At 36.7% G+C, this 19845-nt stretch overlaps 1 protein-coding gene across 6 annotated transcripts in view; it reads left to right on the top strand.

The window, feature by feature from the left end:
* Wdpcp (WD repeat containing planar cell polarity effector) overlaps positions 1-19845 on the top strand; it is a 269428-nt gene that overhangs the window by 117987 nt on the left and 131596 nt on the right. For 5 of the 6 annotated variants that reach the window (XM_027388051.2, XM_027388053.2, XM_035452090.1 and 2 more), the window contains 3 exons: positions 216-330; positions 2557-2690; positions 5886-6077. In XM_027388051.2, coding sequence (XP_027243852.1) covers positions 216-330; positions 2557-2690; positions 5886-6077 — 441 coding nt within the window. The remainder of the gene's footprint in view (positions 1-215; positions 331-2556; positions 2691-5885; positions 6078-19845) is intronic. The other variant, XM_035452091.1, reaches the window with a different exon arrangement.

Below are 19845 nucleotides of genomic sequence, written 5' to 3'. Positions count from 1 at the left end.
TCTGCTGACTGCTTTCATCAGTGCACTTAGTGCATTGTAGCACTTACCTGCAGGTCTCATACTCAGAATGCTGATGACTTTTGCAGAGAAGAAAAACTGATTTCATGGTTTGAATGCATGTAAAAATATCTATGTGAGTTGTACGATTGGAAAGAGATTTTTAAAAGATTCTAACTTTTAGCATATCTTCTTCCTTTCCCCTTACCTGGTTTTAGCTCCTCTTTGGTTCAGGTGTGCTGGTGTCCCTAAACCTTTCCGGGCCTCAGCTGGAGAAAGTGGTGATTGACAGAAGCCTGGTGGGGAAGCTCATCTCAGACACCATCAGTGATGGTAATTACACCCATGTGCAAATCAAGTGCCTACATTAACAGTGGGGCAGGAGAAATACTTTGTCAACAGGTAGACTAATTATTACCACTGGGGACTTGCAAACACAACAAGTAATTGCTTGTAATAGCGTACTTACAACCCCTGGGACCAATAACAGGCTTCAACTAATATTTAATGTCCATGCACTTTTCTTCTAAAGTGTCAGGCTCAGAGTCTAAGTACTTTCCAATTTTCCTTTACATTTTTAAACATAATTTTAAAGTAAGCTTTTCTCATTCATTAAGAATAATTTCTCTGTCATTGATAATTCAAATTTTTCTAAATGAATCATGCATAAATAACACAAATATGCCAAGACAGGCATTGGTGAAATACCCCTAGTGCTTTGCTTCCTATGTGAAGCCGAGTTGTTACTTGTTAATGAATGCTAGATTCTGAATAATGTGGGGTTATACTTTCTAAATAGCAAAAGTCAATGCCAGATACACCAGGGAAGGCCAGATCTATTAAGCAACAGTACTGTGCATGCTTGGTATAAAAGCACATTCAAAAGATTTTAAGCCATTTATTGAGTAGGTAGGTTACTAATATTTATTAGAGCTATAAAGGTTCCATTGTATTTAATTCAAGAAAGGGACTCTATAAGATATGATTATTTTCATTCTAGTAGATAAGGAAAGTGAAGCTGAGCTAACTTATGTTAATGGTCAAGGTTATGTAGTCAGGAAGTGATTGAGCTGAGATCTGAACACAAGTTCTGACCTATTTTCTTTCTACTGTACTATGCTAACTCTGGATTTTAAGATTCTGTTCCTTTATTTGGAGTAAAAAAATAAAAACAGGCCAAATTACCATGAAAAATTAAAAATAGTATCTGAAATTGAATAACAAAGGAAGATGTGGTCTAGCAAAGAGGACAGAAGTGCGAGGAAAAGACCCCTTTCTGCTATATGTACCACTCCTGAGGACAGTGGCATAATTGCAGACCTTAAAGAAAGTACTCTGCAGGATGGCTACAATTAGCAACACCACTGATAACAACAGGTGGAGGTAGGATTGTGGGCATGCCACTTCCTCCACCATGTAGTGGTGTGATGCTAAGGGGGTTTCTCTTTTCCTGGTCTCATTACGCCCTTCATTGACTTTGCAAATAGCACTGACTATGAATTTTCTCATATTCATGTTCTTCTGTTGGACTGAGCTGGGAACACAATTCTCTCTGAGTTACCTTATTTGACACTCTCATGGGACTCGATAATAATGTGGTTTGTTGGCAGCTCTCCAGAGTCCCCAGTGATTGTGCAGACCCTCTGTTGTTCACTGTGTGTGCATCCAGAGGTAGATGGAGAAAAGGGTAGACAATGTTCAGTAATTTCTTTTTACTTTTTTTCCTATTAGCAGTTAACATAGTAATAATGCTTTATATAACCTGTGATATTATTTGCCTATTTATATTCTTTAGAAATAAAGCTGTAGAAATTTTTTTTGCTGATCTTCATTATTAAATACTAATTTACGTAATATATACATTTGGGTGTAACATACTTTATTTCACCCAGTTTGTAAATTACAGATTGTGTGTGTGTGTGTGTGTGTGTGTGTGTGTGTGTGTGTGTGTGTGTGTGTGGTTTTTTCTCTGTGTAGCCCTGGCTGTCTGGAACTCTGTAAATCATGCTGGCCTCAAACTCACAGATCCACCTGCCTCTGCCTCCCAGGTGATGAGATTAAAGGCATGTGACAACACACCCAGCCTCTTTATGTGTTTTAAGCTCTGGTCTCCAAATACTTTCTTTGGTGGTGTTCTTCAGGAATTAGTTTATATGGGAATAGTCACTGAAAAAGAAGGGAAAATACCAAATCCATATTATAGTATTGCTGGTTATTGTTTATTTCTGCTATCTTTAGTATCATTAGAAATATGTTAGTAATATTGCCATTATTGCTCTTTTTATATAAATATAAATATATACATATATATAAGCTAAAAAATAAAAATAATAAAAAATTAATATTTTAAGTATCAACTTAAGATGGTTTTTACATTTGTATGTGTATGTGTTCTGTTTTCTACAATAAAATGTGTTGTTTGTATTCAAAAAAAGAAATATGTTAGTAACTTTGATTAATATTTATTTTCTGACAGTATCTTTTAATAATATTTCAGTTGAAGTGTATTAATTTGTTTTAACTTTGTTCTAACTTGGGATCATTAAATCCCTGTTTTAGCTCTTCTTACAGACAGTTTCATCATCTTATCATTTTTGGCACAAAACAAGCTATGTTTTATTCAGTTTACAAAGAAGATGGATTCTCTTGATGTAAATAAGAGACTGGAAAAACTCTCAGCCTTGGATTATAAGGTAGAAATTTCAGTGTATACAGTCATATTACTACTGATTAAGGCACACTGGAACATTGCATGAGTTAATGTTATGGTTTTTACTCTTGAACCATAACATTTGTGGGTTTCAGGAACCCTGAATCTGCCTTTGTACCTTTCCTGTGGTGGAGGCCTAACCTAATGCTGGTGTATTTGAGCTTTTGGAGGGCAAAGTTGGTGTTCGTGCTAATGTTAGTATATACTCCATTTTCACGCTACACTAAGTATCCATATAGCCAGTCTGGTTTTTACTCTAAGAAAGGAAAAAAGGAAAAAGGGTCTTTCAAAGATTAATAGAAAATACAGTAAGTAATGGGAAGACCCCTACATCCCACACTGGAGGAAATAGAAAAAAAAAAAAGTTTCTGCTCACTCCAGGTAATTTGTTTCCCTGTAGCATGGACTTTACATCTGTTAAGGGAGGGTTTTTTTTAAAAATGATGTACTTAAAGTTTCCACATTACATTTTAACTTCTGGAAAGGCATACTTTCTGCAAGGGTGAACATCTAATACATTTTCCAGGCTGTTTCAGTTCAAGGCATCTTTTCAGCAATGACTTGTGTTTGCAAGATTGATCCAGCCTCTGTGACGTGGATTTGAGACAGTTCACTGTTCAGTAGGAACAGAGCTGATACACAGCTTTCTTAAAAATGATGCACATGTATGCCATCCTTGAGTGTCTGTAGCAGAGGCAAAGCCAGCCCCATGGCTTATAATTGTTGTGTGTGCTTTGAAGCTGTTTTTTGTACCTAACTTCTGCACTTTGGAATTGTTATTTATGATTATTGGGGTGATAGTGACATAGGAACTATATAATTTGTTTAATAGAAACATCTATTCTTATAAGAAAGAGTTTAACATGGAAAAAGTTACCCGAAATAAGCTTTTCATTGTGGTAACAATAATCTGGCTTGTATGCCAGATTTGTGAAGCTTCTATAAAATTTGCAGGATAATGATTTTCTTTAATTGGCAATTTATGATGTTCATGTATTATATTTAGTTAGTCAAAAATAAAAGGTTCCCTTTAACATTATTACAGAGTTGTGTTTCCCCAAATTATTTACTTAGATTGATTCTAAAGTGTTGTTTTCTCCCTAAATGTGTCACTATTCATTACCTAAAACCATTTAAAGTGTTATAACCATATTATGTAAAATCCTATAAGACTAGTTCCTTTGTTTCATCTATGATGGCTAACTGAGTGACGTCTTCTTAACTGAAAAATGGTAGCTAATGAGAGCTAAGGAAAACTGTGAAGGTGTCAGGTTTTCTTAATATATATATATATATATATATATATATATAATATATATATATAGTCTTTGGATGCCTAGTCTTTGGACCTAATATGTTTCCTCCTGGAAAGACCATGGATTTCATTTCTTATTCCAGTGTTTGAAACATAATTAGTGAATGTCACCCTTTACCACCTGGAAGGATAGTTTAAGAAGCTTACCCATTTTCCCTGCTCTCTTGATCACAGAACACCAGTGCCATTAAAATTCACAGTAAACAGAAATCTCAAACAACTGATCTGCACTGTATGAAAACTGAATATGCCAATCATTCATTTTTAACTTGACTTTATCATCTAGAAATTTGTAACATGCCTTCATGGTAAGCTGGACACCAAAATAAATGTACACGTGTCCTTAAATATTTAGTGATTATAGTAGTTCTCTCAAATAAGAAGGAAGTTGTAATAATTACATCAAAAACTTAACTTTAAGTATTTATACTTAAAAACATAGAGTGCATCTGTGTTTTATCATTGCCCATTTGGATTTTCTTTCCACTTATACCATAATTTAATTATTTAACACTGAAATAATTTTGACAAGAAGAATTTCAGGGTAAATATCCTGGAAGTGTTGACCTTTAACAAGCTTTCCTGTCCACATTTTTAAAATCCAGTTCAGTTTAACAGTTGAGGGACAGTGCAAGGAGTTAAATGTTTACTATGAGAGAACAACACCAGTAATTACTTTGATTTTGGTTCCTTTTGATGTGTATTCAGAGGATGAAGAGGTCAATAATATTATGGCCATGCAAATAGAAAAGAGTTCCTTTTGACCATGTTGGAAAAAAAATAGCAAAGGATTATTAAAGCATTAACCTTGATTTTAATGGCCTTGGTTGAGTGGTGAGATCACAATTTGGATGAGCCTGATTATTTACTAAATACAATACATAAATGCAACGGGTTCTTAACACCCATTGCACTCTGGCATTATCGCATTACTGCCATCCTTTGTTGCCTTGCAGACAGGAATATGAAAGCAATCTGTCATGTAGTGAGACTGGCTCCAGAAGCATTTCTCTGATAAGAAGACCCCCTGCCCTTTGCTAGTGTCTGGTCCAGTAGGCTTAGCCATGCGCTTAATCCCCAGAAAGTGGTTCGATTATTGCTGACCAGCAATGGCAAGATAGTTTTTTTTCCTTCCAAGCTATCAACCTTCCATTAATTCCTTAAGCAGAAATACGGTGCAATCTATATTTCCTTGGCATGTGTCACCCAGATGGTGCCGTGCTTATGTTTTCAAATAACCATGTTCCAAAATAACATAGTTTGAATAATAAATTCGACAAATCCTCCCTAAGAAAGAGAAGTGTAATTCTCAGAAGCTGCATAAACTTTCACGTACGATGCCATGTCTTATCCCTTTATGCAAATATGTGTGTGTATGTCTCATATATTCTTTTAAGAGATATTTGCCTCAAGTTGTTTTTTTCCTTTTATTGTTGTCAGTCACTGTTACCGTGTTCGTGTCTTAAATAGTAGTCAGACACTCTTGGTCAGCAGTACTGAACTTGTCATTTAATATAGCTGATCCTAAACCCTATGTGTAGGTCGCTGCTGTCAGGCAACCATGACTGTACATTTTGGTATTGATTGGAATCACTACATCTAGCTCCTCCCTAACATTTCTTTTTTTCCTTTCCTCTGCTAAAAATTGGGAGAATTTTGAACATATGTCTTTTTTATATATGTGTCAAAAGAATTTGGTAAGTTCTGACACGCTCTTATGCACATGTTGAAGATGCATATTTACTCATGTGTATTACATTTACAGATGCTTTTATTTTTTGGAAATATTCAGATGATTTTACATCCTTTAAAAGAGACATTTTCATATGTTTTTTGTTTGTTTGTTTGTTTGTTAACCATTAGATTTCCTATTATGACATACCTGGCCCAGCAAACAGGACACTAGAGCGTCACTTAGCTATCAATGCCATTCAGGATGTAGTTGCTTGCTGGTGGCCTCTGGTCAGTGATGGTGCTTGGCCTTGGACTCCGATCTCTTCTGAAAAAGACAGAGCCAATCTCCTGCTCCTGGGTTTTACTCAAGGAGGACTTCAGGTAAATCTAAAACAAATGCATACATTTTAATGAAGTGCAAATAAAATAGTATTCCTGGTTTTTCTGTTCTGAAATATCTGAGAATATGTTTTAAACCTATAATTTATATTATCAAATATTCGAAAAGAAATTGAATATAAAATGAGATCCTAAAATGTAATGTAGCTAGAGCATAAGTAGACAATTCCAGGCTGGCTGAAATAGTATAGTGATTGAAACCACAGACTTCTGGATTCAAATGCTGATTCTGCCACTGCCTCCCTCTGCTTGAGTAAGTTACTCTAGGTGTTGTAGTTTCATTATTTGAATAGTAGAGTTAAACTGGTGAAAATTGTCTATACATTATAGCAACACTTTTGCACAACACACTTACAATCACTATTTGTTGAGATTTTGTGCCTGGAAAAACCATGCTACCAGTTACCCTTAAAAAAAAAAAAAAAAACAGTCAAATTCCTATTTTGGGCAAGCTGCTGTGATGGCATACCATCAGTTGGGCAAAGAGCTGCAAGGAAGGCTGCAGCACAGCATCCTCACCTAGGACCTGATTGCTGATGGAGCCCTGGGAAGCACTGCTCCTGCGGTCACATCAGCATTCTCATTCAGTGCTGTGGTCATTTACTTATCCACATGAGTGAACCTGTGTGTGCTTTTGCTCATACCTGTGTCTTTTTTATAATTAAAAAGAATTCTCTCCTTTTTGAAGTTTTAGTTTTAACTGAGTGAAGTGAGTCTATTCTAATGTCTTCCTCTAAACCTTCAGATTTGAAGAAGTATTTCTCAAATTAGTGTTCTGGGATGAAATGGGTAGTTCTATGAGTTCTTTTTTTTCCCACCTACATAAACTTTTAGTCTTTTGAATTTTGTTTGTTTTGGAGACTGGTTATGTGCCCTAAAACTCCTGATCCTCCTGCCTCAGCCTCTTGAGTTTTGAGTTTGAAAGCATGCGCTACCAAGTCTAGTTTTAGGCTGCCTTTTAATATTGAAGGGTCCTAGTACTTTATATTTGATATATATGCATGTGTTTTCCTTAAGAACTGGACTTTTTCCAATTACTCTGCAGTAAGCTTTCCCAGTTCTGTGTCTGACTTGGGTAGATCACCTAGTCTAACTGGCCTTAGTTTTCTTATTTCTAAGGTAGTAAATTTAAACCAGGTAAAGTTTTCCCTAAGCCCCTAATGGCTCTAAAGTGGGCAGGTATGGGAACTGTTTTGGCCAGATCTGTTCTGGTAATTTCCACTTAAGTCTTTAGTATATGTTGAACCCAAACTCAGCCTGAGCCAAACTGATCTTGACCTACATTCCCAGTGTTGTTTTCTTGTATAAATATATGCTCTGGACAAATGAATTTACTCACTGACTCATTATTTCCATTTCCTGTATGAATGGTGTTTCTGCCTGAAGTAGCCCACAGCTTTGAACATGACCTAGCATAGCATGATGTTCCATCCCAGATGGTAGGAATAGGAAACTATCTTGCCTTTAAAGACCTTAGTTTTGGGGGTTTTTGTTTTGTTTTGTTTTACCAATGAGAGACAAATAGGAAAACAAATAGGAAAGTGTTTGTTTGCTGTGGGTAGAGTGTGTATAAGCTCTAGTAGGTAGGAGCCAATAGGAAGTGATTGATTCTACTCAGATAGTGAGAAGATTAAAAGGCTTTCCAATATGCTCAGAGACAAGGTTGGTACCCAGCTCTACTTGCTTGTATCATCTGTTCCAGATTTCATTTCAAGCCTTTATTAGCACTGTGGAGTGATTTTGCTAGCCTTTTCTCTGCTCTGAAACAAAGGGAATTATATAAGCTAGGTTTTTATAAGTTATTGATTCCATTTTTAATGAGTTGTGCAAGTTTTTGTGGAGGAAATTCTGTTTTGTCACATTGTTTTCCATAGTTTTTATGCAAGTGTCCACTTTATGAAAGCATCTGAATCCATTCTTATAAATTTGTATATGACATGTGAATATCACTTTTCTGTGCTACTGGAGATCTAACCCAGAGCCTCTGTCATGCTAGGTAAGCAAGCACTCTCCGACTGAGCCACACCCTAAGCCCACACATGATTTTGAACCACTACTTTGTATGGTCTCTTTCACTTCTGATATTTTATTATATGAAATTCATTTTCTTGGCAAGGGCTTTTGTTTTAGCATTTGGCCCTTTCAGTTGCTCTATCAAAATCCAGCTGTTTAAAAAATTAATTTTTTTTTGCCAGAAGCTTTTGTGAATTTCACTTTGTAAAAGGTAAATAAATGTCTTTAGGGGAAAATACTTGTTTTACTTTTTTGTATGAAGACTTAATCTTTAACTGGAACATTTTTAACATGTCATGAACTAAAGCCGCTAGTAACTCAAAGTTGTAGGTGGTTAAGACTGTTCCTTTAGTTTCAGTTTTTTAAACAAATCATCAGAATCATAAGATAATGTGCTTTTAAGCACTGAAATTATAACCAAAAGGGGGAAATCTTCATAGAGAAGAAATGGAATAACCTTTGAATATATTAGACTGCAGAATTTTAAAAAAGCATTTCCCATCCAGGCCCCAGCAGAAAAGATAATAACTCTGATTTGGACAGTGGTAGAATCCTAGAGCAGTGTTCCTACCCCAGTAATACACTGCAGTCTCCTGCAGAGCTTCTGAGACTAGGCCGCCTCATGTCTTCCATCAGAGTCTGCGGTCAGGAGGGGGCATCAGTAATCTGTTTCAGGTTCCCTAGGTGATCTCATGTGCATCCAAGTTGAGACCCACTGCTTTACAGAAAACTTAAAAAAATAAAAACTGAAGCCATCGTTTTTGCATAACAGACCATGGAAAGGATAAAGCCCACATACTGAAGCAAATAAGAGTTTTAACAGTAAAGTCTAAGTAGAAAATTGGCTTACCAAGCTGCTAAAAAAAATAAGAAAAGAAAACAAAGGAAACAGAAATCAACTCTCTGTGACCAAATTTATCTGCCTTTCTGAGGGAAAACATTTTAAAATTTATTTTATGGATATTAGAAAATGTCTGGCCCAATTTCACACCATAGAGTTCTAAACAAATAATGTGTATCTTAATTAGAAGTGTGGAGCAAAGAGAGTTATGTAGTCTAAGAAAAATGGGTGATAAATAGTGTAAAAAAAAGGAACTTTTATCAGTGAATTCATTAGGAATTTTAGGGGCTTGGGAGACAATTCAATTGCTGTTCACCCTGTAGACATGAGTTTGATCTTCAGGGCCAAATAAAAAGCCAGATGTGATCCTAACACTGGGGAGTTGGAGACAACAGGATCTCGGAGGGTCTGTCTGACCTTCCAGCCCATCTTTTGTCAAGCACCATGTCCTGTCTCAACGGAGCAAGGTGGATGCCTCCAGATGAATGACACAGAGCACAGACCCCGACCTCCCCAGACACACCCACACATGTGCACCTGCACACATACACAAGCCTGTACATATGTATTTAAACATATTTTAGCAGTTTGTGTGTGGGTTGTCATGTATTATATGGTAACATCTTCATTTAAATATTTTACTCCTTATACTTTATTTTGAAAAGTTTTTACCATTTTCTTCTGTTGTATACATTCACTTTGACAAGAATGTCATGACAACTTATTCTTCCCTTTTATATTTGCACAGCCGTTTTAGCTTTTTAGATGTGTGAATCTGATACTTCTTTCTGTCTGTGGTGCTAACATTACAGTATCTACTGAGAGACCAACTGAACTTGCTCACCAAAGTAGTCAAGACACAATCACAGAATGTTTCAGATCTAGGGAGATACATCTTACAGATGTATGTTTTTCTTATGAGAGGTGTTGTTGTTTGTGTGTGTTTGAAACAAAGACTCATGTAGCCCAGACTATCCTTGAGCTTCCAATTATCTTGTCACTGCCTTTGATGCTGGGACATAGGCATGCACCACCACCAAATGAAGCATTGTTTTTGCAGCAACTTTTCAACAGCAGTAACTTATGGGAAAATGTTTGTGTCCAGCTATTAATATAGTACAATTTGGCAAAGGAATCCAAAAAATTTACAGATAATTTTAACTGAAAAGCCAAAATGTTTATGAACACCATTAGTTCATATATTATATTTAAGAGAATACAAAAATATTTTTAATGCTGGCTTAATATATATTTATTACAACATATAATGTACATAAAGCAAATCACACAAAGTAAATGCATAGGTTAATGTGCTAATATAAGCAAACCACCCTTGGAATCAGCAGCCAGGTGGATAAATAGAACTGTGCAGCACCTTTCTGTACTCTTGGTCTTAAATGATACGCCATACCCCAAGGTAACCACTGTCATTCACTTCAGCCACTTTCTTACTTACACAGTTTTGCTACCTATGTGTACGTTCCCAGAAAACAGAACATATTGCCCACTTAAAGCATTTCAGTGAGTATCTTAGTCTAGTTCCCATTAGTCCCATTCTTTCTTTAAAATGTATCTATTACAACTACAGCGTCTGTGGGCTGGACCTATTTGTATCTGCATGGCAACCTTTAACATATTTATCTGTTTTCTGACCATTCTACACGTTAGTAGTTTTGGTGAGACTCTCAGTAGTAGTTGTCCTTTTATCAGCAGACACAAGTTCATTTGCTTTCTTAGTCTTTCCTGGTTTTTGATGATAGCAACTATTGATGTTCAGTTCCAAGATGCATTGATTCATTAACATTATAAAATGGTAATTTTCTAATTATATTATTTCATTTTCATTTATTATTTTTGACCCTTTTATAGTATGACACCTCTATCATCCTTATATAATAAGCTGAATAAAAAGCTCCTTTCTTACCATTTGTTAAGATAATAAAGTGATCTCTAATGAAGATGGTTGATTAAATTTTAAAATAGTATTATTAATTCATAAAGTCAAATGCTGTATTTGATATATTTATAAATTGTAACTGTATCCTTTAGGAACTTAGATTACTCCATTTTTGGCCAGTAAAAGCTTCTTCAAATTGCTGTTTCTTATTATGATCTCAGCAATCTTGGTAGATTCCCAGCTGTCTGGTATGTCAGTGGTTCATGTCCATCTTGTGCATTACCTATCCTAGTAGGCTGGAAGTAGGCATTTCTCCAAGGCACTATTTTTGTTGATAATGTCTTTGTTTGGTTGGTTCATTTTGTTTTGTTTTCAAACAGGGTTTCTCTGTGTAGTCCTGACTGTCCTGGAACTCACTCTGTAGACTAGGTTGGTCTTGAACTCAGAGATCTGCCTGCCCCTGCCTCTCTCGTGCTGAGATTAAAGGCATGCACCACCACTTCCTGGTGACACTGTTTTTTTTTTTAATGGAAAATTATAATTTTGAGTCTAAGTCAGTATATTAAGGACATTGGCTTGTTGTTTGGGGTTGGTCATTGTTTCTAGATTTCTTCAGTATTAATATTTGTATTTCTATACATATTCATAGTATGTCTATATTGATGCTTCTAGATCAATGTTAAAGAGTTCCTAATTTTAATTCTTCTTTAATATTCTGCTATATTTCCTATTTTTGGTACCAAAGCTCTTAGTTTACAGGGATGCAAGGAATGCATTAGATCATTTAATTTATTTACTGTGTCCCATATCACACACATGCCTACCTTGTTGGGATGAGCATCCTAACATTACCAGTATTTTAATTATTGAGGGCATTTAGTTTTTCACCTGTTTTGCACATTTCTCTCTTCTTGTTTTAAAATAGTCTAAATTATTATATGATATATTTGTTGCATATAATCCTCTCTTTAAAATCCTCATCTAGTTGTTTCTGGGTATTTGGCATTACCATCTAGAAGATTGTCTATTGTATGTGGAGATTTAAAGAAACTAAAAAATTAAGGTACCACTGCTGCTACTCTGAAAATTAGGGATAGTAGTTTTATGGTCATAATAAAACTTCTAATTAGAATCTGAATTTTGTGCTAAGTGTGTGTGTTTAGACTTGTGTTTTTTTCATTTGTATGTGTAGCCATTGGGAACTGGTTTTTGAAAAGACTGCTTTCTTCATTGGCTTGCCTTTGCTCTTTGTCAAAAATTGTTGGTTCTCTATTCTGTTCCATTAACTGTCTACTGTTCATGAAGTAAGTCTTTGAAAAATTGTATTGACTATTATAAGAAGTAGTTCTTTAGACTGAAAAACTATATTAATGCAAACAAGTAAGCTTTTAACTTACACATTCTGAAAGGTATGGTTGCAAGTATGTTCGTGCTTCCTAGTAGACATGTTTATCTTTCTAAACATTTTTTATGATTGTATGGTATTTTTATATTTATCCTCTATACAAATGTTAGAATTAATTGTAAATGTAAAAAGTAAGGACTATATCTATTTAAAGCCAAATGCTACTATTTATTTTAAAAGTTCTCTTTTAGTTTTATTTATTTATTGGAGGGATGTGTGTGTGTGTGTGTGTGTGTGTGTGTGTGTGTGTGTGTGTGTGCGCGTGCGTGCATGCATGCATGCATGTGCATGTGTTTATGTATGTGTCACAGTATGTGTGTGGAGTTCAGAGAAAAAATTGGGTCAATTCTCCCTTTCATCATCAAACTCAGGTCATTAGGCTTGTTGGCAAGTGTCTTTACCCACTGAGCTGTCTTTACTGCCCAGATGTTACTTTTCTTTTCTTTTCTTTTCTTTTCTTTTCTTTTCTTTTTCTTTTTTCAGTTGAATTATTTGATTGACTATGTGGAGCTCTCTATAGGGAACTCTCATTCACTACTTACTGAAGAGGAAGTTAGTAGACTGTGATAGAGAACAACAAAGCAATAACTAAAAACAAAGGTGAGTCCCCGACATGAAGAACAACAGTCTATGTATACAAGGAACCATATACAGAGAATGCTCATAGCAGTGTTGCTTTCAGTAGTAAACAAGAACTAGAAACAAGTTACATATCTGGTGATCTTTCAAGCTTAGCAGTAAGAAAGCACAGGAGAAATATTAATAGAATTCAACATGCATTAAATGTGTTACGTATTAAAACTAGTTGATGATTTTTGTCATGTTTGAGGTATTTGTTCCTGAATAATGTCAATTGGTTGCCTCAGTATTATAGCTAATAGCCAATATGAACAATGGTCATGTTTCTCCCTAAGTCTGTATGCTGGCTGGTTTTTGTCAACCTGACACAAACCTAGATGTATCTTGGAAGAGGGACTCTTAATTTCCAAAAAGCCTTCATAAGATTAGCCTGCAAGTCTGTCGGGCATTTTCTTAGCTAGTGACTGATATGGGAGCCCCCCCCCCCATTGTAGACATTCGGCTCTAGTGTGTATGAGAAAGCAGGCTAAGCGGCACTCCTCCATGGCCTCTTCGTCAGTTCTTGCCTCCAGATGTCTACCCTGACTTTCCTGGATAATAGAATCATAAGCATTAAGCTGAAACAAACCTTTCCCTCCTTAAGCTGCTTTGGTTATGGTTTTTATCATAGCAATAGAAACTCTGTAAACAGTCTGTATTATATTTTGTTATATAATATAAGATGGTATAAGTATGCTTGCTTTCTGTGAGAATAAATTTTTTCTGTGTTCTTCTTCTTGGAGAGAAGTGATGGGGGTGAGGGATCCAAGCCTAGTAGTGCTAACTGTGATCCTAACTACTCTAGTGACTGAGTCAGGAAGACCACAAGTTCAATGCATTCTGAACAACTAAATGAGACCCTATCTAAAGTTTTAAATAACAGGTTGTAAATATTACTCAGTGGTAGACTGCTTGCTAAGGAAGGATACCCTGTGTTCCCTCCCTGATAAAACACACACACACACACACACACACACACACACCAGCTTAAATATCTATAAACAGGCAAATAAAAACATATTTTGTGGTACATTCAGAGGTGGGATGTTATATGGAAGACCAAACTAAATCTGTGACTTTCTTAAATTCTAGAAGAATAAATTGTGAAAAAAATGAAATTACAGTATGAGATAGTTTAATAACATTTATGCAAACTTATAAAACAGAATAATTCTACATGTTCTATAGGGCTGTTCTAGATTGATTATAATAATATACATAAGGATAAATACGAAATTCATAATAAGGTTGCCTCTGGGGCGGGATAGAAGGAAATGGGGCCTGGCAGGCTTCAACTTATATGTGATATTTTATTTTTAAAATTGAGGCAAAAAGATAGTATTTCCTAAAGCTGTTTTTCACATATTTTTCTCTCCACTTTTATGTGTGTGTTGAATGTTTCATAAAAAGAAGTAAAAATAAAATGTACTTTTTATCTTCTGTTCCTAAAAATTCTGCAAAGTGACATAGAGAATGTAGATTTCAGAATAAATCCTAGTGATAAGCTAAGAACTTTGGCTGCTGCATAATCTTTTAAGTAACCTGTTTACCTACTGGTGAAGGTTTTGGTGCCAGAAAAGGCCTCTCTTTAAATAATTTTCCTGATTTGCATATTGGGTGACTTTTAAAAGATTCATGAGAGATACCCTCTCTAGCTGAAAAATGAAACTTGAAGAGTTGAGCCACTCTCTAACTCACTATGGTTTCTTTCCTGCTTTTTGTTCTTTCTGAATTTGAAAATATCTTTCAGGAATGACTACCAGTCATATTGTCTAATAGGGCTTTCTTTCCTTGTACTGTTCCTATGTGTTTTTTTTTGAGTAGGTGGCTCCAGAACCTAGGAACTTGCCATGTAGCTGAGGAGTGACCTTTAAATGACTTTCTGCCTTTACCACAAAAGTCCAGGATTATTTATAGGTGTGTGCCACCATTCTCTGGCAAATTTAGCTTTTTTTTTTCTTTTAAAAGAATGAAAATGAATAATGCAACCTTCAACTGATTTAACCTGAAAGTTGACTGGTTTAAACTTGGCTAAAACAATTCTCTTTAGGAAGTTTTAGAACCTCATCTGATTGATTGTTCTGCTGTTTCTTAGCCTGAAATTTTACATTTTTAACATTTATTTACTTATTTATTTTTGCAACATCGTTTTATATTAACGCAGGCATGCATGCACACACGAATGCACACAAACACTAGGCCATGATCAACTATCTTTTGGAATGAAAATCTCCCCTCCATGGCTGCCTCTGATATCACAGATAGCTCTGAGTGTGCTGACACTTTGCTCAGGTTTCTTCCTGTACCTTCCTTGTTGAGCTCCTCTTTGTCTTCATGTTAACAGGGACTCTGCATTGCTTTGACTGACTTCTCAAATTTTGAATCTGTTCTTTTTCATCTCTCAATAATTTTGTCTCATTTAAAATTTATACAGTCATCATGTTTATTGACCAAGTACAGTGATAAGTCTCATGAAAAGATAAAATCCATTTGATACTACTTTCCAAACCACATCTTCTCTGTATTTAAACTTTTTCTCCATGTGTTATACTTGGCACTTATCAGTCCTAGGTATGAAATACGGATTTTATTTAGTGATTGATGCCTTTCATTCTTTGTATTATCTACAGACCTTGCCAAAGGATTTGGGGCTTTCTTTTCAGGACCAACAATAAAAGTATCTATTTATTAAGGGTGCCTCTATTCCTTGCATATTAGTTGCTATTTTTACCCAATCCTACAATGCATGTGAATAAATCCTTCCTTTTTGGAAGAGAAAACTAGAGTTCTAAGCAATGAGCTTGCCCAGGACCTCCTTTGCCAAAACAAGAGCTGGTGGCCAACTGTCACATCTCCTTCACAGTGTTGACCGTGGTGGTTAGACAGAGCCACGTTCCATTAGGATGAAGTCCTTTAAAACACAGGTATTTTTACTATTCACATTAACCGATTCATCCTGAGAGTTATAAACACAGCTCCATCTGTTCTTTACATAGTCCTGTCAAAAGACTCCAGAATAACGTAGAAGAAACTAATGGTGAATGGACAGTACTAGCTTACGTTTGTGTAAGTTTTGTTTTGAGGAGGCAGTTTTATTTGGTTCATTTTAAAGTAAATTAAGCATTTACATTTCATGAGTACCCTCTTTTCAGAACAAATTAGTTGATCTAAGAATGAAGCATCTTTAAGGAAAATCACCTAACAAGATTCCATCTTTCACATTTTTGTAGTCATATTGTGCACAATGGCCCTTAGAATGTGGGGCTCACAGAAAAGCTCAGTACACAAATCCTCCTTCACCCTCTTTCTTCTTTCCTTTCTGGGGACTCCTCCCCATGTGTAAGGTTATTAATGCCTGTCTCACTCTTTCCCTCTGATCACATCTAAGGAAAACTGATAAACTTGTAAATTATCTGTTCTTACTAGGCAGGGTGTCCTGAGACCCTAGGTCATCAATATCCTATCTCTTTGACCATCATTGTTCTTATCTCTAGAGTATAGATTCAAGGCATCTATTTTTGGAGCGAAGGGATTAAGATGTGTATGAAGGACAGCACGCCGCAGGATTGGAGAACCAGCTCTGTTATTAAAGCTGGTATTGCTCTTACAGAAGACTGGAGTTCAGTTCCCAGCCATCTGTGTTGGGCGGCTCACAGACAGGTTGGCCTGTGACTTTAGTTCCACACATGTACATAGCCCTCTACATATTCTTTCTACATAGAAAAAATGTAGAGAGAGAATAAATCTTACTTTTCTTAAAAGTAGCACAACACTATACTTTTAAACCAAAATGTAGCTCAAGTGCTTATGTTTTATCTTTAAATTTTTGTGTGGTTTTTGTTTTGTTTTCAATTTTTGTTATATTTTTGGTTTTGAAGGGCTGTGGATCACACGCAAGTCCTCATTCATTGCAGGCAAGTGCTTCACTGTCAAGCTATACTCAAGCCAGTGACATTTTTAGTTATACTATGTAAAGCATCTTCCCTTAAATGACTATCAACAGTAAAGCAGAGCATGGACTGAGACCTGTTGTGGGGTGGTTTCACAAACCCCTAGAGTCAAAAAGGCCTGGGACCCTGAGCCCTGAGCCTTTTCCTTGTAACTTGTAGACTGTGCTGCCATCTGACTGGGCCCTCTATTTAGGCTGTCTTGGTGTGAGTTCTGATTTCCCCAATATCCCATAGCTCTCAGTGACTCCTGTTTCCTTCAGTTTAAAATATTCAGTATGCCCAAAGGGTTCCATTGTAGAATTTTAAGTTTTCTAGAGGTACACTTCAATGGCCATTGCAGTGCTTTGCTTGCTTTAGTCTTTTTAAATGTATAGTTTTTTGTTTTTTTAAATATGGCATGCTTTCCTCTAGCACAGTTTTTGTTTTGCTTGCTGCTTTACAGGTATAGAACAGTATGAAATACACAAGATAGCTGTTTTTTAAGCATATGGTGAAATGAGGGCATGTGACTAAATACCCGAAACAGAAGACTGCATATCATAATATAAGCACTTCTGGAGGTAAGATTGAATATAACCTAGCTGGCATTTAGGAAACCAGGGTAATTCTGGTCTACCTCTATATACATCACCTTTCCTGTTGCATTGATAGAGTATCTGACAAAGGCAACCCAAGGAAGGAAGTTATTCTGGCTCTTAGTTAAGGGTGCACCCATCGTGGAGAAGGAGTCAGTTGGTCACATTGTACTTTCACTCAGGTAGCAGAGAGCAATGGATGCTGAATCCCAGGCTGCTTCTCCTTTTTGCTGAGTTCAGGACGCCAGCCCACAGAATAGCACTGCTATAGTTAAGGTGGGTCTTCCCAATTAATCTAATCTAGCTAGTCACTCACAGGCAACTTCATCTTGTACCAGTTCATCTTGTTGTGATGAAACACGGTGGCCATAGCAACTTAAGGGAGAAATTGTTGACTTTATCTCACATTCTAGGCAAAGTCCATCATAGTGGGCACTCAGGGCAGCTCAGAGCATCTGCTCACACATTATGTCCACAGTCAGAAAAAGAGAACAATGAATGAGTACATCAGCTCTCCTGCTCCCTTTTTATACAATCCTGGATCCCTGCCCCAGGAAATGGTGCTGCCCACAGTGGTGCTACACGGACCAGTGCAGTCAAGACAGTCCCTCACATACATTCTCAGAGACACTTCTCCCAGGTAATTCCAAATTCTGTCAAGTTGACAATTGACACTGACCATCACACAAATCTAGAGGCTCATCTCCATTGTATTACCAAGTTGTCTCCAATTGACAGTATTAATTATCATAACCTATTCAAGGCTGAGCATAATTGGTAAGAGAAACCCGGTCTCCAAGTAAAGACTGGATTCCAGACAGGACATAAGTGAAGTGGCACAGCTGGGAAAATGTAGGACAGGTTTCAGTTTGAACTCTGTGGATTACATAACAATAACACTAGAACTCACAAGTCAGAGTATGTCTTTCCTTTGCTCAAAAACTTGCCTATGAGTCTCACTTTATTTCAGCTAAAATAGCAAAGTCCTTAATCTTCAGACCCTTTATTTAGTCAGCCCTTTAATTGCCAATGTCTAATACTCTCTTCCTTGGTCCCATTTTTGGGAGCCATAGAACTTCTAATGTAGGGCCCATTTCCTCAGCATGGAGCTCTTTTCTCCCAGGTGGCTTTAGGGTCCATCTCTTCCTTCAGGCTGTCTTCATCAGACAGACCTGTCTTTATGTTTTTCTGTCTTAGTCCTTCCCCACTCTCGCTGCTTTCTAGTCCCCTTACTCTGCCTTATTACTTCACAGTACTTAGGAAGTGCCAATTTATGATATCTATATGTTTATTTGTAATTGCCTTTTATTTCACTATTGAATTGTGATTGGATATGGGAAATGCCATCATAGATATGACACTTCAATGTGCTAAGTATTTTAAGCTAAAGGAATTGAGAAAACAACCAAAGCAGGGGGATCACCTAGCCTTTGTCATCTCTCTTTATTCTGCCTTTCTCCTCTGAGGCCAGTAAAAGTATCTTCTGACCTATCTCACCTAAAGGAGAATATGAGACCCTCCAATGGTAGGTATCCTGCCTTCTAACTAGAGCAAAGGAATGCAGAACAAGGACAAAGGAAAATAGGACAAATAGGCTGGGTTAATTTGCATTGCTATGATTTAAGTAACTGACATATACAACTTAAACTAAAAATAGTTTATCTTGGTTCATTGTTTCAGGGGGGTTTTCATCTTTTATGGTGGGGAAGAAATTGGGGACATTATGGCAATGGGGGTGTGTGGCAGACTCCACATGGCAGCAGACAAGAAGTAGAGACAGCATGCTGGAAGTAGGGGGGGTACAGACTTCAGTTGCCCACCCCTCATCACCTGATTTCACCAGTCGAGCCCCACCTCTGAAAAACTCTGCAGCTTTGAAATTGTGCCAGTCTGAGACAAACACTAAAACCAGGAGCCTAGGGCTGTGGAGGTAGCTCAGCAGAGTGCTTGCTCACAAACATAAGGAGCCTATGTACAAAGCTGAGCATGGTGGCATACACCTGTGTAAACAATGCCTTGGAGACAGAGACAGAGACAGAGATGTCCTAGAGTTTCTGGCTTGTCAGTCTAGCTGATTGAAAGGCTTTGGGTTCAGAGATATTGAAGAAAACACCAACATTGACATTGGGTCTCCACATATGCACACGTGTACCTACAAGCATACCACACATTGTTTTTAGTTACAGTAAACCTTTCTCCTGGCTACAACTGTTCTCTGCTGCTTTCCTCCACAGGCAGACTTATATTCTGTTTTCCTGGTCTCTCCATACCCAGTGTTTCCATCGAGTTTTATGCATCATCTTGTCATTGCCTTCCTACAGGGACTCAGACCCTGATAACACATTTGCTGGTCTCACAGAAACTTAATGGAAGCCTCCATGGCCCTGCAGCTCTTGTTTTCTGCCTATGTGCAAAACCGTCAGTATATAGACAATGCCAGTTTCTCTTACT

Source organism: Cricetulus griseus, assembly GCF_003668045.3.
Source record: "Cricetulus griseus strain 17A/GY chromosome 1 unlocalized genomic scaffold, alternate assembly CriGri-PICRH-1.0 chr1_1, whole genome shotgun sequence".
Classification (NCBI taxonomy): domain Eukaryota; kingdom Metazoa; phylum Chordata; class Mammalia; order Rodentia; family Cricetidae; genus Cricetulus; species Cricetulus griseus.
The sequence above is the reverse complement of the archived record's forward strand: the minus strand, read 5'-3'. Positions and strand labels throughout refer to the sequence as shown.